The 25,240-nt window shown below is 44.7% G+C and overlaps 2 protein-coding genes across 2 annotated transcripts in view; one reads left to right on the top strand and one right to left on the bottom strand.

Annotated features, from left to right (window-relative positions):
- Positions 1–7,527: 7,527 nt before the first annotated feature.
- Positions 7,528–20,593, bottom strand: LOC119436984 (selenoprotein F). The gene is made up of 4 exons (XM_037704036.2): positions 20,435–20,593; positions 19,965–20,141; positions 18,477–18,540; positions 7,528–8,246 (listed from the first exon to the last, which is right to left on the bottom strand). Exons 1-4 carry the CDS (start codon positions 20,576–20,578, stop codon positions 8,068–8,070), a joined length of 564 nt encoding a protein of 187 aa, XP_037559964.1. The 5' UTR covers positions 20,579–20,593; the 3' UTR covers positions 7,528–8,067.
- A 195-nt stretch (positions 20,594–20,788) lies between these two features.
- LOC119436983 (multiple epidermal growth factor-like domains protein 8) overlaps positions 20,789–25,240 on the top strand; it is a 169,403-nt gene continuing 164,951 nt past the window's right edge. Inside the window, exon 1 of the mRNA XM_037704034.2 lies at positions 20,789–21,193. The gene's annotated coding sequence lies outside the window, so the exon portion shown is untranslated. The remainder of the gene's footprint in view (positions 21,194–25,240) is intronic.

Genomic DNA, 25,240 nt, shown 5'->3' with positions numbered 1-25,240 from the left:
ATACGTTAGTAATGCTGAATGAAATAAAGAAGACTGTGTTATCGTGGCAATTCTGGAGGGTAACTCATTCCATTCTTTTATTGATAAGGTTAACGGTGAGTTCTTGTACTTTTCCGTCTGGGCGAAGATAGGGTTAACTTTATAGGCATGATCGATGCGATGTGAAGTATGAGGTGGCGGTAAAATGTGTGACCGGGCAAATGATGTGTTGCTGTGATACAGTGTGTGAAAAAAGCATAATCTGGCGAATTTTCTGCGCATTGCGAGTGGCGGCATGTTTAGTGTTTGCTTCAAAGATGAAACGCTTTGAAATCGGGAGTAGGATGACATGATGAATCGCGCTGCTTTATTCTGGACGGCTTCGAGTAGATTGGTAAGGGTGATCTGGTAGGAATGCCAAATGACTGATGCATATTCCAGGGAGGGACGCACGAGGAAAGTGTATGCTTGAAGCCTGGTGTCCCTGTCGGCCAGATACAAGCGTCGCTTCAGAAAGCCAAGTTTCTTTTGCGCTTTAGTTGTGATATATTCTATATGGTCAGTCCATGTTAAGCTAGAATTTATGTAGACACCGAGGTATTTAACCGAAGTAACCAAGTTTACTATGCTATTGTTTAATATGTAAGTATTTGTTTGAGACTTTGGTACGGAAGCGAAGTTCAAGTGATTGGTCTTATCTATGTTAATTTGCATCTGCCATTTGCAGCACCATTCCGTTAGTTTATTAAGGTCAGATTGCAGTGTTATAACGTCATTAGGGCTAGCTATCTCTCTGTAAATCACACAGTCATCGGCAAAAAGGCGAACTGTTGAATTAATATTTAATGCGATGTCATTAATATATATCAAAAATAAAACCGGACCTATTACTGTACCTTGAGGGACACCCGACTTGACAGGGGTTGAACTGGAGATATTGTCATTCAATTTGACCACCTGAAAGCGATTGGTTAGAAATTCTTCAAGCCATCGTGTTGTTTTTCTATCAAGTTCGAGGTTTCGTATTTTTGGTGTTAGTCGTTTAAGAGGTACACGGTCGAAGGCCTTCGAAAAATCAATAAATATACCATCGACAGAATGAGACAGGTGCAGTGAATTATAAAGGTCTGTTACCAACTCGTAAAGCTGCGTTTGGCATGAAAGCTTGGGGCGAAAACCGTGCTGGTTGTTAACTAGTAAATTGTTTTGATTGAGATGCGCCATAATGTGTGAGTAGAGAATATGATCAAGCAGTTTGCAACTAATTGAGGTTAACGAAATAGGCCGGCAGTTACTGAACACAGAGTTATCACCACCTTTAGGCATTGGCAGAACATGAGCTATCTTCCAGTCTTCCGGTACACATCCAGAATCAAGTGATTGTTGGAATATTAAGGTAAGTACAACTGATGAGAAATGACTGCTTAGTTTTAAAAGTTTAGCACTGATGCCATCGGGCCCTGGGCTGGTCTTGAAAGCAAACGATCAATAGCGCATTTTACGCCATGAGCACTGATGATAATAGGTGGAAAGCGAAATGGGATGGTTAGCTGCGGGAGTATTAAGGAATTATTAATAGGATCTTCATCTGTGCACTCATCAAGGCACTTCATCAAAGCACTCATGCAAGACCTTACAAAGGCATACAGAGCCCATGCTGACAACATCCACGGACGCCTAAATATGATCGACCCAGGCGGTAAATTCTGTTTGCCCCCGAAGGTTACACGGAGCAAAGCGTCATTGCTACACAAAATTCGGCTGGGCGTTGCTTTCCCTCGTCGCTACGCACACCTCATTGGCCAATCGACCAGCCCTGATTGTGAACACTGCCAGACGCCTGAAAAGCTGGAACACATATTGTGCGATTGCCTAGTATATGTGCTGGAGAGAAGGATGTTGGAAGGTTCCCTAGCCAGCGTTAGCAGGCAACTACTATCCGAGGACGCTATTCTCGGCCCATGGCCTGACACTGCAACTTCAATGCGGGCAACTAAAGCGCTGTTTAAGTTTCTGCAGGACACAAAGCTATACGAGCGGCTCTAGTAGAGCCACCGTCTAATGTACAGCACTCACCACTCCTCTTGTCATCATCATCCACCACAGTACTTTCACTCCCCTTTCCTCCTCCCTAGAGCACACTAGCTCAGGTCGACCTCTCTGTCTTTCCTATCAATAAAATCTATCTATTGTGGGGATGCGCGACTCTCACGCGTCCCCTGATGTTGTTTTCCCTGCATAGCTCGTGTCTCCCGTAATCCGGCTTCTCCGTGTGGCTAAGCGCCGACGTGGTCGTAGTGGTTGCGGCGCATTGCAAGAGATGGCGCAAGTGTCGCGATGCTAATGCCATCAAATGGCGGGGTGACTTGCTCTTTGGCTTGGGATCAGTGATCAACACGCACGAACGCTTCGCGCGTGTGCCGGCCCGCTTCGCGGGACCGTCTCGCGAGGCTAAGAGCATGACACCGGTATGGACGAACACGGATCGTTCGAACGCGTGCCACCGTTCACGTGACCGTACATGTGAACGACTAGGCGATGGTGTCATAGCATGGGGCGAACATATTCGCTCGCTATCCGGTCGCGGTGAGTCGAACTTCTTTGATTTGTCGCGTGCCGACGTGAATGTTCTATTGGTAGTAATTCGGCTAGCATGTAATAGTGTACATACATGCCCCCCCCCAGGTTCCGGAGCCCCTACATACGCCCGCCTTGGAAAATGCCAGTGTAATTTGGGATCTTCATCAGCAATACTAAATCAATAAACTTGAACGTGCTCAGAAATTGGCAGCAAGATTTATTTACTCCTCCTATCAATGAATGCAATACGCAAGAGCCCTGCTAACAAGAGTAGGCCTACAATTGCTAAATGTACGGAGAAAAATAGCTCGCCTTAAGTTTCTTTATCAGTTATCAAACGGTAAACTTGGACTCGTCGTCATACCTGCTCCCACCGTAAGAATTTCTCCTCGCACCAATAATTGTGATGCTTTCCTAGCCCTATAACTCACGAGTTGATCTGTACAATTATTCATTTCTTGTTCGCACTATAGCTGAGTGGAATAGCCTTGGCCCGTAAGTTTTCAGTGGCGCTGACAGCTTGACTCCTTTGAATGAAATTTGCAGTTGTATTTTTTGAGTTGCATTTATAAATTTTTCTAGTGATGTTTGTATTTTTATCTATGACAGATTTTACTCTGTTGTATATGCATATCCCACCCTGTAACAGCCCATACAGGCTACAGTATTCTAAATAAATAAATAAATAAATAAATAAATAAATAAATAAATAAATACCTCTCTTATGAATCTTTTACACTGTGCTCATATATGTGCCCTACCTGCTATGATCTCATGTGAGATTAGCAGTATTGTTAAGTAAATAAGTCTAGCAAGACTAGGAAGGGTGTTTATGGTTAATGAGGAGAAGTAAAATATGTGTTGATGAATTACTGGGTTTTAAAAGTTCCCAACAATAAGTGCTCGAAAGTGGTACATGCGAGCAAGGTTTCAAACAGTACCATCATATACGGGCAAATTTATAAAGTGCAATTACAGGAAAACAAAGTTCAACTGCTTGAAAGAAACAGCTTCGCTGGAAATTTGCTTTCAATCCTGCAAGGTCACAAACATCTGCTTTTTTTTTTTTTCCTTGTGAATATTGCAAGCGTTTTATATTGACTAATTGTTGTGTATAACCTTGAGGCTCAACAATACTACTGTCTTGACTAGCGATGAATCTGTGCTGTAGACATACGCCAAATAATATTATTTGTTGAATTATTAAAATTGTAGCAAATGTCTGTTTTTATATATGCTGTACTGCTGCTGCTGTGCGGGGTCAGGGACTTATGTCAGGCACCCATTGCCTTTCGTCACTGTGTCCCCCCTACCTTGAAATTTTACGTAACTTCAGGGAATATATTAAAATAAATTTTTAGTCCACCAAGGTTCTCCATGTGCCATTGATAATCACGTACGTATACGGCTGGTAATTATAAAGTTGACTGACAGTCGCATTTCCAGGCTCGTTCTCTTAGTGCAACAGTAATTTCCAATATATATACAGTATAGACCACTTGTAACGTAACCGCTTATAGTGCAAGACCGGATATAGTGCGATCTTTTCAGATTCCCGTTAATTTTCCCATAGCACTCCATGTATACACGTATCGCTTATAGTGCAGTTGCGGGAAACGAAATACTCGTTACAGTGCGGCTGCCTGGGAGTACGGAAGTCAGCGGAGACGGCGAACGCTCCCCTCATACGGGCGCCCCAAGGAGTGCTCGAGGAAGAAAGAGAGACGAAGTGGAGGAGAAGGGCACGTGGTGCAAACGAACAGCCATATAGGCTAAACCAGAATCTTGAGTGCGAGTCGTGAAATATCACGGCACACATAGCGAGCGAGGGCCACGAAACTGCCAATGCCGGCCAACACTCGCTTCAAGATAAAGGCAGTAAACGAAACTTAAGGAAGCGGGCGGTGCCGGCACAGCACGGCGAAGGGCACATGCGGAGACCGTGAAATGTGAGGGAGGAGGGCGGCAGGGAAGCGGATTTTGCCTCGGTAACTCCGCCGCTTCGGTGGCTCCCCTCGCCCTCCCTCATAGCTCCCTCACTTTCGACTGCCACCGTGTGCGCCCGCCGCCATGCAGGCAGCGCGCCGCTGCTCCAGCCGGCCCGGCGCCAGCTCCCCGAAGTTTCGTTTTCTGCCGTTATCGGGAAGCGGGCGTTTGCCGGCGTGGGCAGTTTCGTTGGCCGGCCTGGGACAGCGCCGCTGCTTCCCTCTGCGCCGTAGCCGCAGCGTAGAAGGTCAACACGTGACTAGAAAGTAGAGGAAGCATAAAGGAGAAAGAAGGGTTGACTGTCATTTTCTACGCGTGGCTACCACGGTGGTGGCTACGGTGGCGTGGCTGAGACGTCGGCACGTACATGCATGTTCCGGAGCAACGCAGAATCGGCGACCTTGCCATTTGAGAGAGGGTGAAATTTTCGCCGCATTTTTTTTTTTGTTTGCGCGCGACATTGAGGGGTCTCTCCTAAGCTTTTACTCTATGGCGGTGCCGGAGCAATGCCGGTCGGAGGCGCCGCCGCATGATTTGGTTAGAATTAAAGAGATTCGACTGTAAATTGAATGCAAATGTTCTAGCCACATTCCTCGACTGTCGCATACACGTGGCGGCTCGGTGCACATGTTTTGCATATGTGCGGGCCTTGAAAACTGTTGCTTTGGTTATAGAGCGGTACCGCTTATAGTGCGGATATTCGCGACTCTGGCGACTTACGTTATAAGCGGTCTACACTGTGTGTGTGTATATATATATATATATATATATTAGTTGAGGCGCAAACCCGCAAAGGCTCATGGGACGTGTCGTCTGCTCAGTGTTTCCGGTTCAACAGATGTTGGCTCTGGCGCATGATTATCCGTTCACAGATTCGGTTGCGCTTGTTCTCTGTGCACATTCATCACAAGGTACTGCCCACGTTGCTGATTTCTAGAGCCTGTGGGAACTATAAGCTACCGAACCGATATCAAATTTGGTAGATGGGGGAACATTATGGCTGATATGCATGCGAAGTTAAAAGCATGTGGGTGAAATAGAGCCTTGGATGAAAATTCCTTCAACCAAAGCAAGAAGAACTTGGCAAGTTGGTGCAGTAACATGATGAAACAGCTCTAAACACGAATGAGAAATGCAGAAATAAATAGCAATAGAGTGCTTGAAAGCGTTAGTATGCAGGGAACAGTGCCAATGTGTGAGTCATATGTGAGCAACATTTTAAGATGAGGCTTAATTACAAACAATTGAAATTTGTAATGCGGCTGCTTGAAAGAAACAGCTTCACTGGTAATTGGGCCGCGTTTCCACAAGGTCGCACAAGTCTGCTGTCTTTTTTACTTGTGGAAAACTTCAGAATGGTTCCTATGGCGGAGTCATTTTTAGCAACATGCGAAATAGAAGTGAATTACACGTACTGTAACATTATTGCTTCTCTTCCAAGTTGGCAGGATTAATGGCTCACGAAGTGACTGTTTAATTATTTACATTTATCAGTAATGAAAACATCGTCACTTAAGCCTATGCGAGTTATACGGCTTGTTTTATGCTCCCTGCGGTAGATACTGCGTGCGTGAACAATTCCATTCATGACACACCCCCCCGTTATTAACTAAAACTTAATTACTAAGCTTGCAAGAGCAATTTCTGAACATGTTGTAATGCAAAACTGAAGCTATTCAGTACACAAATCATAGCCATTAGCTAGCAATCTGCCTTGCACTCCTTTTGAGAAATGCACCCTGAAAATATGCAGTATATATTGGATTGGTGTTCTATTTAACATTTATTGTGAGTGCATTTTTTGCCAGTCTCAACAAGCATTAACTACTTATTCAGCTACAATGTATCTGAAGTTCTAGCAGTGCCAAGCAAAATGCTAGTTGCTTTGTAAATGCTACCTGTTCCGAAGACTGCACATCATTCCACAGCCTATTTCAAACAGGGATGTAGTTTAAGCTGTAGTTCTTTATGAATTTATATGTTCTGCATAGAAATGCTTGTCCTGCAATACATGTTCTTTGTAGAGAAAAACAAATTACTGTGCCCTTGTAAGCAGTCTATTTATGAAATTGCTTAGATCTGCATAGTTAATCTCAATCCACTAGAGAGGTAGTACCCTGGCCTAGCTACATAACATACACTAGCAAATCCATTCATTCGTCAGCTCATTACTGCTCTCGCATAAAAAATTTATGGGGAAGATTGGCAAGATGATGCCCTCTGGTACAAGACATATTTCATACCTTGTCTTAAAAGGTGTTGCGAGGCCCCTTCAAGAACCAATTTATTACCACATTATTGCGAGTTCATTAATAATTTTGTTAAAAAGCACTAGAAGGCATCGTATTTTAGGCTTAGATCTGTTCCTGCACTCCTTCCATTCCCGCTTTGGATGCTAGCATACACACGATCTGCAGGCCAGTAATCTGTCAGTTGTTCCGACTTCTTGCATATTCTGACAGAATGTCACATTTTCAGAAAAAGTCTAGGGCATGAGAACAGGCTTCTAGATGATTAATGGTAACATTTCAAATGCTTGATCAGCGATACCTGCTATGGCAATCTTACCATAGCAACCAATGTAGCTGTTGGTAAGGCTGTGCACAAGGCCATACTGCATTAAAGTGTCTTTCTATGCTTTACAGAGTAAATTGCAGTCACCCATAATGTGACAAGCTAATATTGAAAGCCAAAAGCAGGTTAAAATTAGCCCTACAACACAGCTACAATGTAATATTGCAACAGAAACGGTCTTTGTGTACCATGGCACCTCCAAGAAATTATAGAGCAATTGGCCGCAAACATTTGCCCGACATCCACAGAATGTGCACTCGCCAGTAATGCAGTGGCTACCTTGTAACGGTGCAGTTAAGTATTGCTGCTCATGCACTGCTGCTAACTGCTACGAGGTCAGTATGTGGGTGGAAAGGATGACAATAAAAAGTTTCACCATTTCAATGACTTTCAACTCCATGTACAACATTTGTACTTTGCGCAGAACGGTTTATTTACCGGTGAAGAAAAAGCAATGTTTTCAACAATGAAGCATTGGTAAATGAAACAATTACAATGTATAAAGCTTACTCTCAACATCGTTAAATACATTGCTCATAAAAAACAGTCCCAGTCCTAACACAATGCAATAGCAAGTTAATGTTCAAAAAAAGGATTTTCAAAAGTTGTATTAACACAGAAGTTAAAACTTGCCATCCAAAACTGTACATGTTTGTATATATCTAATAACTGAGCCTCTAGGGCTTTTTTTTTTCTCCATTCCTTCAAATATGCCCATAGACTTTCTTGCATATGAAGGAGCTAAACACAAGACTGCAAGCACAAGCCATAAAAACAGTTCAGAAAAATTTTGAAGCAACATGTGCCCTAAAAACCTGTCGGCACTTACTGCAAAAGCAGCATTAAAAAGGTATCCTACAAAAGGAATTCATGGTTCAACTGTTAGCGCCATTTGAACACCCCTCGTGACTATCTACAGAAAAATCTCTCGGAGCCTCCCAAGCCATGTCACGGAGCTAAGTGCTCAAACAGAAATTCCTCGATTGTGTCCGTGTCCCACTTCTTAATGCTGAGCTCTTCTTGCACTTCTCCACTCTCATCATAGAGCTTGATGATTGGATCGGCACCTCTAAGGTACTTGATGGTCAGGTTGGGAAACTGCTTTGGCTTGGGTCCACGGCAAAATGCTGCAAAACCAAAGTTGTCATGATTTACAAGCTTGAGTTAAGCACAGCCATACAAGGGTTCAATATTAACTTTGCAGGTGTTTTTTTCTTTGGGCATTTGTAAATTAAGTACCAATGCCACTGCAACTATACTCATGTAATGCTTAAAGAGGCACGACAACACTTTTTGAACACGATAAGAAAGTGTTCACAATTTGTAGACGATGCTGCAAGAATAGGAAAAATATTGTGCTTTATATATTTATTATTACATCGTCCTTTTCAAAAATATCTGCGAGAATATGTTCACTTAAAGGCATTGCACTCACTCCAGTGTGTTCTCAGTTCTGAAGAAAAGGTGCTGCAGGTCTCCTCGTTATATGACACTGTCAATATGACACTGTCTGCAGTGATCAGTTTCAGCTCCGATTGGTATAAGAACAGAGGCTACAGTAACATTACACAGCAGGTCTAATGATGCTGCTATGAGGCAGCATCCATGCATTTGATGGCGTGCTTATGCATATAATGCAATACTTAAGATTTTCATCCCTTGTCAGCACATGTAAACGATGTTACCGATACATATGCACTCATATTTTTTACCTTTAGGCACAGCTTTCTTACAGGGCCCCTCACCAGGTCTGCCCATTTTGAGCTGACAAGCGCAAAGCATACAATGCTCGCTAACGATTGTGTCTGCTAAGTATTACCTCACTACACGCCGCAGAAAGAGCTGAAATTTGAAACGAAACGTCGTTTGCCCTTTTCGCGGGCGCCGCACTCCCAGCCGAAGGTGATGTCAATCACGCAAGTGCGCTATGTACAGTCGAGTGCAAAATATTAGAGACCACGGGAGCGGCGACCAAACTGCATGGCTGCGCCTTCTGACGGCTGCGCGCCGAAGTTCAAGAGCGCGTACTGCGCACGCGCGTCCTTTCTTACCTGCCAGCCTGCTCGTTCGCTCGCTTCAACCGCGCACGCACCGGAACGCATGAGAGAACGCAAGGTGTCCCTTCTGCAGTCGCCGTCGAATCGGCCGAGTGTTGATATCGTCATATCGTGACGAAAGCACTTCATTTGCACTGGCAGCGCTCGGAGCGCGCCACTCTCAGCGCCTTGCTTGTTGACGCTCCGCGGCGCGAAAAACATGTTTCGCGTCACTTTTTCTGACATCGAGTTTTGAGATAGGTCAGAAAGCGGCGATGTCTTTTGCGCTCCACTTCCTAAAACTTAAGCAGGATGCAATTGTTTGTGGTACTCAGTACAAGTATCATGTGCCCAGACACATGCGTGAAATGACCGAATATCGAGCAGCTGGAGAAAAAATAAATTATGGGGTTTTACGTGCCAAAACCAGTTCTGATTATGAGGCACGCCGTAGTGGGGGACTCCGGAAATTTGGACCACCTGGGGTTCTTTAACGTGCACCTAAATCAAAGTACACGGGTGTTTTCGCATTTCGCCCCCATCGAAATGCGGCCGCCGTGGCCCGAGCAGCTGGAGAGAAGAGCCATGGAGAAGAACAGGGAATCATCGCAGATTTGTTCTCAGAATCAGCAAACGAAAAAAAAAATCACCGGCGATTACGATAATCCCTAATGCGAAATTTGAGCGCACCGCTATACGTGTTTTCATTTCCCGATATATTGGATGTCCCGGACATTCTGCCTCATGCGGCGCGTTGCAAACGATCGAAGTGTGGCGCGACTGCCTCGCATAATTTGGAGATCGCGAGGGCCAACGCGTGGGTGACACGTGGGTGCGATTCAGACCTGCTGCCGCCGAGTGACATCCCAGACGACGCGCGCTACTCTGCCCATACCTACTTCACCGTAGCCTCCGGCGTTTTCCTCTTCGCGTTTTTCATTACCCCGCAGTGAACCACGTTGGCTCTTTCATAGTTCGCTCGGTTACGCCGCCGGCAAACGCCGACGCTAACGTTGGCAGCAGCAAAGGGCGCTTAAGAGCTGTGCTCTGAAAAAAGTGGAAGATGGAGATGCAAGGCCGTTTAGCGCTTTCAATAAAAGGTCAGATGTCCATCGGCGGCCATGACTTGCTTCACACGGAGCAGCTTAATTTACCGCATTGAATCGTTGAGACCTGTTTCGTGGAACCATTAAGGGAGGTTTACAAGCATCATTGTATTTTTCGCTTGCCTTATTCTGTAACATAGCGTACCAAACTCCATGTGAACACAATTCAATTCGAAGTGCTCGATTAAATTTAAGTCCCATGTAAAAACAAAACAAATTTTAAAAACTCCTTAGTTAGACTCAATACATTGAGACATTCCGTGTTGCGGTACAAAGCATGTCTGGCGTTTCATAGCCCCGTAGCTGAGCGGGATGGTGATCTTTATTCTTCCCAATAAACTATGCATTACAGTGAAGTCAACCCGACAGATTGGACACTCGTTAATTGCCCGCGTGCCTTCGACGCAGCTGCAGTAGCATTCGATTTGTAATTTTATGTTTGGCTTCGTAGTCTTTTGTGTGCAGTAATGAAAAGCGATAGCTCGGAATAGATGTGACCATGACAGAGCTTATCACCTACACAGGCTACCTATAGCTATTGGAAAATCTCGTTGGTCGAAAGACTATAAGAATGAGTGCTTAAAGACGCTGTTTTCTCTTCTTCAAGAATGTCGCCACGGATTCCACTCGATGAGAGGAGGCGCATAGTTGATTTAAGCATCCAAGGCTTTTCGCAACGGGTCATCTGCCGGCTCCTTGAAAGGTCAAGAAATGCGGTGAGCCGTGTCATCCAAGCATATAAGAAAAAGAAAGGCGAATCGTAGACAGTCAGCGTAGCGGAAGGCCTAGATGTACGGAAGATGAGGTCGACAGATTAATTATTGCCACTCTAGTAGCTGATCCATTTCTATCAGCAAAAGGCATAAGAGACGCCCTGCAGCTGAACATCTCCGTTTGGACCATCCGCAGAAGATTGGTTGAAGCAGGGCTTATGAATTGCGTCGCGGCCCAGAAGCCCCACCTCAAGGATAGGCAAAGGACCCTGCGACTAGTTTGTGCGGGCTGTGCAAACATGGACGTCAGCTGAATGGGAAGAAGTCGTGTTCAGCGATGAATCTACATTTTCAAGCCGCGGGGACCAAAAACGGCGAGTTTAGCGCCCACTAAACTGCAGGTAAGAAAATTTGCAGTTTGTTTCCATTTTATACAGTGCTATTACTATTGCAGTTTTTGCTATAGAACTCGTACTTAGATTTAGTTGCACGTTGAAGAACCCCAGGCGGTAAACTTTATCCTGAGTCGCCCACTACCACGTGACTGATAACAACATTGTCGTTTTAGTACGCAAAACCCCAGAACTTAATTATTTTAATTGGTTCATAGAATGACGATTACCTACACCTCCTTTACTTTTGTGAGACGCTTCTTCGTGAGCGCCTCTCGTCAAAACATTAGCACTCAAACCTCTGTGTGCATGTTGTTTTCGTATATAGTGCCCCATTATTATACAGGAGTAGCAGTTGTTTTCGAGAGGTTTCTTACAGAATGAATCGAAGGCACGTTACCTAGATTTTAAACTTTTCAGGCCGTCCGTGGTGACCTCACTCAAACATTGTTATAGCTGCAAGTTAAACAGCAACGCCTAGGCAGAAATTGACCACCATGCCATTGTTCCTTTAATAAAGCTATCTTTGTTCTTTTTGTCATTTTCTTCCCTCATCAGGTTTTCAGCGTTGTTCACGTAGAGGAACTTTGCCAGCGGACGATGCGCCGTGAGTGTGTGGGCCGCCATGAGCAGAGAAGGACTCGGTCCACTGATCCTCATCGACGGCAAGTTCACGGCTTCGGCATACTGTTCACTTATTGAGCGGGAATTGCTTCCATATCTTCTGGATGGCCCGTTCAAGGATGGATTCTGCCTGTTTCAGCATGACAGGCGCTCTATCCATACTGCTCGCAGTGTGAAATCCTTGCTTGATGACTATGGAGTTCGCACGCTGAAGTGGCCACCTGTTGGAGCGGACCTTAATCCCATGGAAAATATCTGGGATCTCGTCAAACGCCGACTTGCGTCGCGGAACCTAGGAAGTGTGACAAAAGACACCCTGTGGACTGCAGTGCGTGAGGAGTGGGATGCGCTTCGTGCACGCCCAGAGCTCGTGGCTGCACTGTACGAATCCATGCCACTCCTTGTGGCGCAAGTGATTGCCGCTGATGGGAATATGACCAAGTATTGAAAGCGGTCACCCACCATGCATCTCCGTCACAGTTTTTTTTTTTCTCGGAAGCAGAAAATAAAACCTACGATTATTCCCCGTTCTTCTCCGGGGCTCTTCTCTCCAGCTGCTCGATATTCGGTGATTTCACGCATGTGTCTGGGCACATGATATTTGGACTGAGTGCCACAAATAATTGCATCATGCTTAAGTTTTAGGGAGTGGAGCGCAAAAGACATCGCTGCTTTCTAACCTTATCACAAAACTCGATGTCAGGAAAAATGACGCGAAGTATGTTTTTAGCGCCGCGGAGCGTCAACAAGTAAGGCGCAGAGAGTAGCGTGCTCCGAGCGCTGCCAGTGCAAATGAAGTGTTTATGTCACGATATGACGATATCATCACTCGGCCGATTCGACGGTGACTGCAGAAGTGACACCTTGCGCTCTCTAACGCGTTCCGGTGCGCGAGCGGTTGAAGCGAGCGAACGAGCAGGCTGAAAGGTAAGAAAGGACGCGCGTGCGCAGTACGCGCTCTCGAACTTCGGTGCGCAGCCGTCAGAAGGCGCAGCCATGCAGTTTGGTCGCCGCTCCCGTGGTCTCTAATATTTTGCACTCGACTGTACATTACCGTGCTGTGACGTCACTCTCACTGACACATGGCTTCAAGAATTATTCGAGGCAACATCGGTTATTTGTTTAATCTGTTGCTTCAATAGACAAATTAAAGTTATGATAAATAATAGAACATAAAAACTAAATGTCTGCGTGCTTATGTTTTGCTTCATACCGCAGCAAAAGAGATGTACTTCTGTTTCGTCTGCTTATTCCCATGTTGTGTAGCCTCACACGCAGAGAATGAATATGTCATTTTCTACCGTGTTCCATCGCACGATCATGCTCTGTGATCCACTTGCGTCTTTCTCATACAGCTAGTCAGGTGTTCTTGTGCACAGCGCGCAAAATCGTGGGCTGCACAAAACGAGACAAATGCAACAGCTCGCACGTGAGACCATCAGCGGAAGTGCGCCACGCAGCAAAAAAGTGAGGGAAAAAATAATTTTAAAAAAGCAGGCAGGGCCCATGTCCTATGTGTCACACGATCCCTCAGCTCCGGTATTGGAGAAAGCAGGGAAGGAATTCCGCTTGGAGAGGCTAGACGGGGGCTAGTAGAGAGTGTCTATGTTGGCAGTGATGCTTGCCTCCTGTAATCATGGGTTCATGACACTGAAATATTTCTACCTCGGCTATTAATGAACCAATTTGAAAAATTCTTGCGGTAGAATGCTCCCTAGAGGGCACGTAACAACTTCCAGTATATAACCAAAATTTGCTATGTGGCCTGGTGAGGGGCCCTTTAAAGTGGTACTGACTTGATATTTTCGACTTTGAATATTTTGTGCTAAATGAAGGTCCTAGAACTCTAAACCATAGAAAAAATTGTGACAAGCCCCACAGCATCGTTAATAATTTAATATAATAACTTTTCTACAGTCAGTTTCGGTTTCACTTGCCAGGAGGATACTGTGTCATGACGTCACAACACAGTATGAGGGAGCAGGACGTTGGAACATTTTCACACTTGCTCCAGCTCGCTCCGTCGTCCGCTATGCTGCTACATAAGTCTTCACAATGAGCAGCATACGAGGCGACCGAGCGAGCCGGACTATAATGTTGCAATGTCCTGCTCCCATATGACCACATACTGTGTGGTGACGTCACGACATAGTATCCGCTTAGGAAACGAAACCAATTACGGTATGCTAAATTTACGGTGTTCTGAGGCTTGTCACTATTTTTTCTAAAATTTAGAGGTCTAGGACATTCATTTACCACAAAAAAACATATATATAAATAGTCGAAAGTATCATGTGAGTACCCCTTTAAGAGCTGGCTTGGGACACAGTTCTTAGAATAAAATGAACACTATGCTCGCAACAGGTGATCGAGACTTGGTGGGTGGCATCAGTGCTTGCAGGAATTTCAATCACAAAAACTATGCTTTAATAATTCATGTGGGGAATCTGCTAAGACCAAAGACTTTGAAACAAATCAGCAAGCTCAAGATATTTGCATGCATAGGCATCGCCAACGCGAGGCCGTGCCACCAGAGTACCAAGGATTTATGGAAAGTTGCTTTATGTTGGTTACACAAGCCGCTGGTAGCATGTGGCCAGCATTCATTATCACACTCACTTTGTGTACTTGGTTGCTCCATTTGCTTTTCGCATATTTTATTAGCGTTTCCAACGCCTTTCGGTCTCCTGCACGCTGGAAGTGAGCAGTGTCTCCTTCACAGCGAGGCACACATACTCAGTGTGCCTCCCTCCCCACCCCTGGCTATGCCTTTGGCTGCATGCATGCACAATCGGCGAAGTTCTCTCTTGGACAGTCACGTCTTATTGCCAGTGCTTGACAACTCGCCCATGCAAGGATTGTACCAAGTTTCTTAGCACTGCGATTGGAATAATATGCTACAGTAAAACCTTGTACAGTGTAGACCGCTTATAACGTAAGTCGCTGGAGTCGCGAATATCCGCACTATAACCAAAGCAACAATTTTCAAGGCCCGCACATATGCAAAACATGTGCACCGAGCCGCCACACGTATGCGACAGTCGAGAAATGCGGCTAGAACGTTTGCATTCAATTTACAGTCGAATCTCAATTCAAAACAATTCACGCGGCGGCGCCTCCGACCGGCATTGCTCCGGCACCGCCATAGAGTTAAAAGCTTAGGAGAGACCCCTCAATGTCGCGCACGAACAAAAAAAAAAAAGAAAGAAAAACGCGGCAGAAATTTCACCCTCTCTCAAATGGTAAGGTCGCCGATTCTGCGTTGCGCCGGAAAATGCGTGTACGTGCCGAAGTCTCAGCGACGCTACCGCAGCCATGCTAGAAAATGGCAGTGAACCCTTCTTTCTCCTTTATGCTTCCTCTACTGCCTAGTCACGTGTTGACCTTGCACGCTGCGGCTACGGCTCAGAGGGAAGCAGCTGCGCTGTCCCGAAACTGCCCCCCCCCGCCGGCAACCGCCCGCTTCCAGATAACGGCAGAAAACGAAACTTCGTGGAGCTGGCGCCGGGCCGGCTGGAGCGGCGGCGCCTACACGGCGACGCACGCGCACGGTGACAGTCGAAAGTGAGGGAGCTACGAGGGAGGGCGAGGGGAGCCAATGAAGCGGCGGAGTTGCCGAGGCAAAATCTGCTTCCCTGCTGCCCTCCTCCCTCACATTCCACGGTCTCCGCGTGCGGCCTTCGCCGTGCCGGCGCCGCCCGTTCCCTGAAGTTTCATTTACTGCCGCTATCGTGAAGCGAGCGTTGGCTGGCGTTGGCAGTTTCGTGGCCCTCGCTTGCTATGCGCGCCGTGGTATTTCAGGACTCGCACTCAAGATTCTGGTTTCAGCCTCACTGGCTGTTCGTTCGCACCACGTGCCCTTCACCTCCACTTCGTCTCTCTTTCTTCCTCGGGCGCCCGTTTGAGGGGAGCGTTCGCCGTCTCCGCTGACTTCCGTACTCCCAGGCAGCCGCACTGTAACCGGTATTTCGTTTCCCCCAACTGCACTATAAGCGATACGTGTATACATGGAGTGCTATGGGAAAATTAACGGGAGTCTGAAAAGACCGCACTATATCCGGTCCTGCACTATAAGCGGTTACATTATAAGTGGTCTATACTGTAAATAGGTAGTTGGCGGGAAACGTGGGTCAGGTATGCACTAAGCAATTCACTGATTAAACGACAATGGCAGATAAGCAGCTATAGATTTAGTGGCCAAAAAACATGTTAATTCTTACTCAAACACACACGCAGACAAGTTTTATTTGCGAGCAGGCAGCACCGACAACGGCATCCTGAAACTCAGGAAGGCCGTGAGCCAGTTACTCCATCAGGCCCCACTTTTCTGTGAACGGCCTCATGACGGTCCAAGTCACGTCAGATACGGAAGGGCCATCATCCATGATGACGATGTTTGCTGCTCCCATAGCTAGAAGCTATGGGAGCAAGAAACATATCATGGCTACCACGTTTTGACATTACTATTGGTGGTGACAGCAGTTCGGGAAAGGTCCGTGCACCGCAATTTTACTATCTATGGTCTGCGCGCATGACATTTCGCCGATTCCATGCTTGTACGTGCCGAAAAATGAAGTAAATACTATGCACTAATCATTTGGCATGTGTTAAGCGACTATGGCTTAAGCGGTCAGCCAATAGATTAGGTTCAATGGCGACAGGGTGGGGCATTCATCACGACTTATTAAGCGCGTACATATTACCGAGGTTTTACTGTACTCAGCATAACAGTAAACTATGCAAGTCATGCTGAAAGTGTACCAAGGTTCTCTGTAAATACAAAGGTCACAGTGCACAACCATTTGGCTCTTCCCTCAACACAAGTTTTTCCGCATAACATTCTCTCAGGACGGCACTCTACAACTACAATTTTCGGTAAAGTCAGTACTCAATGCAAGTTAGCTATGCAGAGAGCTCGCACCATAATCCACAGCCTAATGTCACAACCAAAGGCAGGCAACTTCACAAGTTTCTAACCTCAACTTTAATCGAGCAGATACTGAAGTGAGGTTAGCAACATTTAGAAACTGTGTGAGTGAGGTCAAGAATTCTGACCTCAAGCTCACATATGAGTTTGAGGCTGAGGCCACATGTTCAGTGAGGTGGAAACTTGAGGTCAAGCGTTTCTGCAGCTAGTAATGTGCATATCTCCTCCTCCTGAACAAATGAGCCAATAGTATTCAGTTCACTTTCTTCCTTATGTCAAATTTTACATCTTTAAAAATTTATATACATGCTGGTATAGTTTACCGAAGTCATAGGATGCCTGGACATAAAATCTCCCACGGAACAAGCTTTTCCATGAAGCATTAAGTTTGATTCCGTGTATTATTATGGCTTTAAGCCGCCTGTGTTGGAGACATCAGAGCATGTTTACATAGGTTCAAGCATGAAAAACACAAACAACAACATTCAACATAGAGTACCTGACCTCAAACTCAGGAAATGAAGATGAACTTGAGGACTCTACCTCCATAGTAAGGTTGAGATGAGGCCACTTGCCAACTGCGGAAACTAAGTGAGGTCTTCTGAAAGCATATCAACCTTATCGGCCGAGGTTGAGTGAGGTCATCAAATTAGACAGGGGGTTAAAGAATCGTATGAGGTCCTTTGCTCAGCTTTGGTCATGACACTGAATTTCATTTGCCTCTTCATTTGAATTCAAATAAGTCTGTAGGGATTATGATGCTCCCCCTGCAACCATGTGCTAGTGGTGCCCATTCTGTGTTTTCTCACTTTGCACGGAAGCTTTACTTCCCATTCCACCTGGGACGGGGTGTTTGTACTGTGTTGGGTGTCGCCGGAGGCAATAAACCTGTCCTCCGTTGACTTGAGCAATATTGTATTCCTTAGGCACAGCACTTGGTGCCCTTTTGAGGCCGAGCATGAACGTGCTGCAGTGCACCAGATTACAGTAAGTGACAGCTGATGAGGCCCTGTGACTTTCTAGGCTTGATTGATTCATGGGGTTTAATGTCGCAATGCAACTCTGGAGCTACAAAGGACCCATAATGGAGGGCTGTGGATTAACTTTGACCACCTGCGGTTTTCTCATGTACACCTAAATCTAAGTACAAGCAGTTTTGCATTTCACCCTTGTCGAAATGCTGCTGCCGTGGATGGGACAGCAGCATGCACAGCAGCAGAACACCATTATCCACAGAACTATCATGGCTGGTTTGCTAGCCTCGGTGGTCACTACTCTGTGAATATACAAGTCGTCTCGGGCTGCTAGTAGAATGTAAAAATGTTGAGTGTTCTTTTTTTCTCGTTAGTTCCCCCAGAGATTTTTACATCCTGTTAAAACAACAACAAATTAAAACAATACATGCAGCACTATGTCAGTCCTTATGAAGTAGAGTAATATATTTCTGAACTATGAGGCAGTCTCAAACAGCATGAAGCACCTCTGACTGGGAACACATTGAAACAATCAACAAACACTTTTAAATTAGATATTTTATGATGAGGTTAAAATCCCATTACCTTCAATCTGAGGCATATGTCCAAACTTGCATGCGCATACTTCCAGCACAGCACGGGCATACTTCTGCAGTTTGAAGAAAACAGATGTGCAAGAATGCAATAAGCAATAATATTTAATGAAGAAAAATGCGGTTCAGTATATCGTGAAGCAAATATACAAATATGTGCCAATGAATTTAAACTAAACTTGGAAGCGGTAACTAGATATAATCACCACAAGGGCATATATCACAGCTGCCACAATCGTAACCATTGTGAGCTAAGTACACATACACACTGAAGCTTCGCATGTCTTGATTGATGATAGCATGTGAAAATAAGGACATTATACAGGTGTCACACGGTGCACTTTCGATCATGATCGGGCTCAATCCAGATCGAATTTCTTGGTCGCGATTGGCTCCTTTGCGCCAGCTGCGGGAGGGAGCTAATTGCAGTCAAGAATTTTGATCCGGATTGGGCTCGAACTCTATCAAAAGCGGCCCTGTGACACTGGTTCTAGACTGCAGCAGCCTCCTTTTTGGTTTTTAGTCTTCAGCTTTCTGCCAAACATACCTTGAGCAATAACTTTAACTCCTGCAACCACGAAATCTTTTAATGTGATTAGCATTCTTCACAAATGTTTGCGATATGTGCCTGTCCACGTCTAACCTGTTTCACACCAACTTGGGTCACTGAGTAGAGCATCGAGCTGTTGTGCTGAAGGAACCAAGTTCGAAACAAACTGTCAGACCAACCTAGATCACTGGGTATGTGCTGCTCTTCAGTGACCCAATAAAGAATCCTTTAAAATTTCTCCAGTGCTAGGCAGAATGAAACCCTTGCCATATATATCCAGACAATCTTGTGTGAATAAATATTCACATACGTCCCACGCGCGGACTTCGCGGCGGCACCGCTAGATGGCGTGATATGGAAGAATGCTACAATGAAAAGCATGTATAGCATACCTGATTAACTCAAGCAGGCTAGGCGACTACTTGTCACTGCCCCGTTTCAAAGGGGATGCCAATAAATCATCATCATCACAGAGCGCGAGACAGGAGCCTGGCTGCATACACACCTCATACATGACGCGTTTCGGCGGTGGCAATGCAGTGTGTCGCTAGATTGCTTCAATGCTAACCGCATTAACGTCGACATTCATCGTGACAAGGGTTCTGCCGGAATTTTTTTTTTTCTTCAACAAATGCCGCTGTAACGGGCAGTGCCGCCGATTTTAACGCTCCGGTGGCTAAAGCTTTCAGGTCAAGTAAAGTACACGTATGCACTAAAGTATTACCACGATAAGGCACACAAACATTACAGAATCATGTAATTTGTCATAAAGCAACCTCAGAAAATGGAAACAAGCAGACAAGTCCCTACCTTTCTTTCAAATGCCTGGTTTTGCATTCAGAGAGTAAAATGAGAAAAGACGAACACCGTTAAAACGAGCGCCGCGAACAATTCTCGTAATATGCGTTAATTATCATGTTATTCATTTACCTTTGCAGTGACCCGCTCCTCGGTTTGCACACAGCATTTGTTGCAGTCTTCTTTAAGAAAGTCGAGGTCAAAATTTGGCAAACTCCTACACGACGAGCATATCAGGTCGGGTTTCCTAAATCCACGCGCGAGGCACTCCTCTGCCGAAAGACCGCCGGTTAGATCCAATGCCAGCACCTGAAACCAGACACAGAGCGAACATAAGGAGAGCGTGCGCCCAACGCCGAGAAATAAAGAGCACACAGAAGAGTCAGTACTGCCTATGAGAAACTAGTGCGTGAAACTTCGAACATCACATAATCACTGCTACACGATTAAAAGACGCGTTAGCGATTCATCAGAATGTCGTAACTCCAAGTCAAGATTCACGGCAAAGCAAGTATATTTTACCGGTTAAGAACAGGGTTTTGCTACGAGAGTACAGTATTCGTCCGGAAGTCTTGTAACATGAAATTTCACTTGAGACTTACGGTTAGCGGTGCTACGAACAGCTGAAGCAACACGTAGAAGCGGGCCATTTCAAGCACGGCGTCGTTGTCGTGGCCGCGGCGGTGACGGCGCGCTGGCTTTCTGCTGCTGCTGACATTTTCAGCCAGCTTGGCCGCAGGCGCCATTTGCGTAGCATTTTTGTTTGCCAAAGTACTTACACATTCTAAACGTCCTACTTTGCACAAATAAATTAGCTTGTAAGTTATATGTAAAATATTTCAATATAGCAAACTTACGGGAAAGCTCATTGCCCTCAGAACAAATACCAGGATTTCCCATCACCACCAATATCATGGCTGTCAGTTCGTTGTTTTGCTTGATATTTCGCGTTTTGCTCTGTGGGTGTCCGTGTTTTGTAGGAAGCCGTACGGGCCGTACTGACATTCGCTTTGTTGTTCCAAGTTTTGCCGAGCCATCCCATTCGCGTGCTGTGTGACAAGAAAAGCAAGCAGAGGGATCAAGCTCGTGCGCTCGTGCATGCGCGTGTGAATGGTGATCGCAAAGTGATCGCGTCTGTCTCGCGCTCTAAAGTGGGCACCTCCGGAGCCTCCGGCGGATGCCCCTTTTTTTTTGTCAGCTGTGCTGCATCGGAACACTGTGACCTTGCACAGTGCGCAACGATCAGAAAGTTTCCGTGATGCCGTTTTTCTGTGATTGTGATTTGTACTGATTTGCACTGGAAGGGTTGGAAGCAGCGCAGCATCACAGCAGGGCGTCACAATATGGGTCGTTGTCATCTGGTGCGTAAGGGCGTCCTGAAATAAGTTGGCAGATTTTACAGTTGCTCTGAAAAAAAACAGGTGTTTAATGCATTTATGCCTGAATGCAAATACCCTGTTCACATTCCTGCTGTCGTGGGAGGTTTACTTTCGCGCGAAAGGAAAGCGACGAAGGAAAAGTTCCAAAACTTACTTCCGGCCGAGGCTCTTAATCGAGTAGAAGCAGCAAAATTCCACATGCTGAACAAGACAAGAAAACTTGAGCGATCTACTTGGGGATATACGAAATTCCGTATAGTTAAACTCGCAGATAAACATTTGTGAATGCGCCGACGCATGTAGGTGTAGTTGACAGAGAAGCTGGAACCATCTTTACTCTGCCAAGAAAATTTCCTGATCGGAGTGCGCATAAGATGCCTACTCCAAGCATTTTACTAAATATTTCCATGTAACTAACGTCACGCCACCCATTTTGTTAATTAAGTAACCGCAGTAATTTAATCTGAGAGTACCCCTACCAGTGGCGCACATAGTAATGTGCGAAATAAGCAGTGTGACACTGTTGCTACATATTAGAGTCCTGAGTAAGGCAGCATAACAATTTGCAATGCCTGTCTCGTAAACTTGCACCACAGCAGTGTGTTGTAGTGGTGCAAGTTCACGCAGGTTCCATGTATTATTAAGTGCTGCCAGTTTACTAGACGTCACAATGATGCCTTGCCTTTTTTTTTTTTTTTTATGTAGAGGATTTTTTCAAGCTTGAAAGTTAGCTCTGCCAGCCACTTTGTGCCTTCTATGTCTTGCTTCTGTCATCTTTTTGTTGATGCCCTACCAATTTCAGCAGATATTCCAAAGAATTTCCTTTAAGCAGGCAGTTAAAAAAAATTTAACGTTGAACTCTAAAGAAAAAGAGAAAAAGTTGTTTGCTTCTTACACTTATGTTTCTTTCTTGAGCCTGTTTTAACAGTTATTGTAAAAAAAATCTAATTTCTGCTGCAGTTATCGTGCTTCACTGAAACTGTCACATAAAGAAATGTGAACTTCAGAAAACCTAATATACTTTCAGCTTACCTTTGTGCATAGTATGCATGTAGCATAGTAGACATAAATGTCGTCAATCTTAGCAATTTACAGTAGTCTCCAGAATATGAATTTACCCTGCAGTGCACTTGCCTTTGAGATCTGTGTTACCATTTTTCTTTTAGTTCTACTTGGAAACTGCCATTTCTTGCTTTTAGAGGGAACTTAAAATACCTCTGATCAAAGTGGCATTTTCCTTGCATTTGAGGCTTTCCAGCTCACATTGGTATTGCTAGCATTCTGGGTATTGCAGAGGTGTGCCTGGTGCCACATGTGTAAAGCTCTCACAGCCCACTACATAGTCATGCTCATGCTATTGCAATATCCCAGCTTCCTATTCCCTCGTGAATATGCTATTCTCTCGCATGAGGAAAGTGCCAGTGGGGAAATTTCATCTGTTGCAAGGGGGCAACAAAGCTATGAGAGATTTCAGAAAAAAAAAAAAAAAAGCAAATCTGTGCACATGTCAATACTTAAAGTTCAACACATCTAATAGCTGTTTTGTCCCTAAAACCTGCGCAAGTTATTCATTACTCGTAAACATTTTAATTAAGCCGGGCTGTGCAGCATATGACTCGCGGGCTGCATACTGTCCTTGAGCAAACCTTTAGCAGCCTGTGGTCGTTGTCACACTGTATGGTGTGCTTGGTGAAGCAATTAGCACATGCCCATATATATATATATAAGAAAGCAGCGCTGTTGCCACCAAATATGCAACACGACATGAACCGATGGTGTCATCAAGAATATTAAAAATAAAGAAAAGTATGTAGGAGTGTGGGCTCTTTTGTTACAAATGGTTAAGAACGTATGCGATCGATGGGTGTATTTGTCAGGTTAACAACAGCAAGACTGCATTATTGGCGCAACGTCCATAATTGAATTGAACACATGTTTTCCCAGTATGCTTTGTCTGAATGATCACAGGTACCTGCAAATTGGTACTTTTGCTTTTGTGTCTTTGCCTGTTTTTTCAATGTTCTCAAATGTTTGTTTCCTCGGCAACGCATTGTGAGTAAGCTTTAATCTAGGTTATTTCGATCTGTTAACATTGGTACTCTCGATATAGTTCAAATTTTTATGCATAGGAGGATACAAAGGGCATGTCTCTCTTCACCAACACACATTAAGGAGCTCGTAAGAAAGTGATGAAGGCTTGACAGACTGATTTCTTGACATGATGCTAACCTGAAGGTATTCAAATGCAGATATAGCCACTTGTCATCCTTTTTAATGGTGAAAGATGCAATGTTTTCTTTCATATTTAAAATCTGCAAAAGAACTGGTCTCTCTTTCAATAATTCTTAGCATCTGATAAGGCTTTACAATTCGAAGATAAACATTCATTCAGTGGAAAGGAAGACGCAACACCGAATGGGCAGAGTTCCAACAGGGTTTGAAGACATTTGAAGATGAGAAACAGAACAACCGCCTATTTTGGGATCATTTTTTTGTTATGCTGGAATACTGCAACTACACAATGTAGCTGGAATGTGTTGACCTGCAGTGTTCGTGAAAGCGAAACAGCCCACAACAGGAGCAGCCCTTCCTTTGGTTTTGTAAGAACCTTATAAAAACAAATTCTGAAACACAGCTAACAAAATGCCTTAAAACTGGCCTCCCTCTTTGGAAGCACCTACGTCTGTTAGCAGACGCTCTTTTTGATGAGCCTGATGTCTTTCTATCCTGTGCACTTCCGCAGACAATGCACTGAGCCAATCCTGAAGGTCGTGATATCACTTGTGCATCTACGGAGTACTCAAAAACCACGTAGTGAACTGTTAACAGCAATTTACTATAATATGAGCAAAAATGTGTTTGTGCTGATGCAATGAAGATGCATTTTATAGCTACACCTACTTTAAAATATGTAATTTTTTTAGACTGCAGGCACTGCCAGCACCAAGCATGATGATGTGAAGAAGGTTTAGTGCACTGTAGATACAGTAATTGTACTGTGCATGGTGTACCACTGTTAAAAACATTATGGCACACACATATTTGCCTCCAGATGTATGTACTGTTAATATATCATAATTGAATTTTCATCATGGTTGTGTATGGCATCATTCTCAAGCATTGGTTGTCATGGTTGGCTGATAAATTCATGTGATTCTGAAGACAACAAAACTTCTAATTAAAAGCAGAACCAAACATGAGATGATTTTGCAGAATTAGTTTAGCACATTCTTGACCAAGGACATTACTCTTAAGCAATCAATTTCGGAGATACTTTCACTTTCAAGAGATTTCGCGTGACTAGCGCCAGATGCATCAGCACCTGCTGAAGGTCGCATTCCTTGCACAATGCTGAGCGCAGTGTCTCAGTACAGTGCCAGGAGTGCTGTCACCCATAGATGCTGATGCATACAGTGCTAGTTATGCAAAATCTCTTGAAAGTGGAAGTATCCGAAAGTGATCGCTCAAAAATACCACCCCAAGGTTCACCTAGCTGCACTGTTGTAACTTGTCTAAGCATAGGCATAAGCATTTTTCTGACATCTTGTATTTTTGCTGGAAAATGCTTGGCAAATTATAAGTGGTGTGCCATACAGATAATTCGGACATTGTTTACGCTAACACACTGACAAACACTCACACACACTGTACCTGTATAATGCTCCTCAATGTTAGGTGTTGCCATTGTCACTGTTCGTTCCATCATCGCCCTACTTGAGGATCAGCTGACCATCTTGCCCATTGTGAAGTGAAAGCGTAGTATCCTATGACCCTTGGGCAGTGTTTGTACCTTATTTGTTGCATAATTTTTTGGGGGTGTCAAAGTGATTGGTTTACTTCTTGGCAAAGATCCGACAGCCCTGTTCACACTTGCTTAGCCAGAGTGGCGCAGGCACTCTGCAACTGTGTTCTTGGCTTTTCATTTCTGCATGTCCTGGGATAAAGTAAATCTCTCTAGTGTATTCAAATTTAAAGTAGTGCTGACAGAAAAATTTTGTATTGTGATGTTTTTTTTTTTCCTTTTTGCTT

Source organism: Dermacentor silvarum, chromosome 1 (genome assembly GCF_013339745.2).
Source record: "Dermacentor silvarum isolate Dsil-2018 chromosome 1, BIME_Dsil_1.4, whole genome shotgun sequence".
NCBI lineage: Eukaryota > Metazoa > Arthropoda > Arachnida > Ixodida > Ixodidae > Dermacentor > Dermacentor silvarum.
This window is presented reverse-complemented; position numbering and strand designations above follow the sequence as displayed.

Coding starts and splice junctions, on each gene's coding strand:
- LOC119436984 (XM_037704036.2), bottom strand. CDS start 20,578: ATGGCGCCTGCGGCCAAGCTGGCTGAAAATGTCAGCAGCAGCAGAAAG. Junction 20,142..20,434: donor TGTTCGTAGCACCGCTAACC/GTAAGTCTCAAG, acceptor GTCTGGTTTCAG/GTGCTGGCATTGGATCTAAC. Junction 18,541..19,964: donor AGGAGCGGGTCACTGCAAAG/GTAAATGAATAA, acceptor TTCAAACTGCAG/AAGTATGCCCGTGCTGTGCT.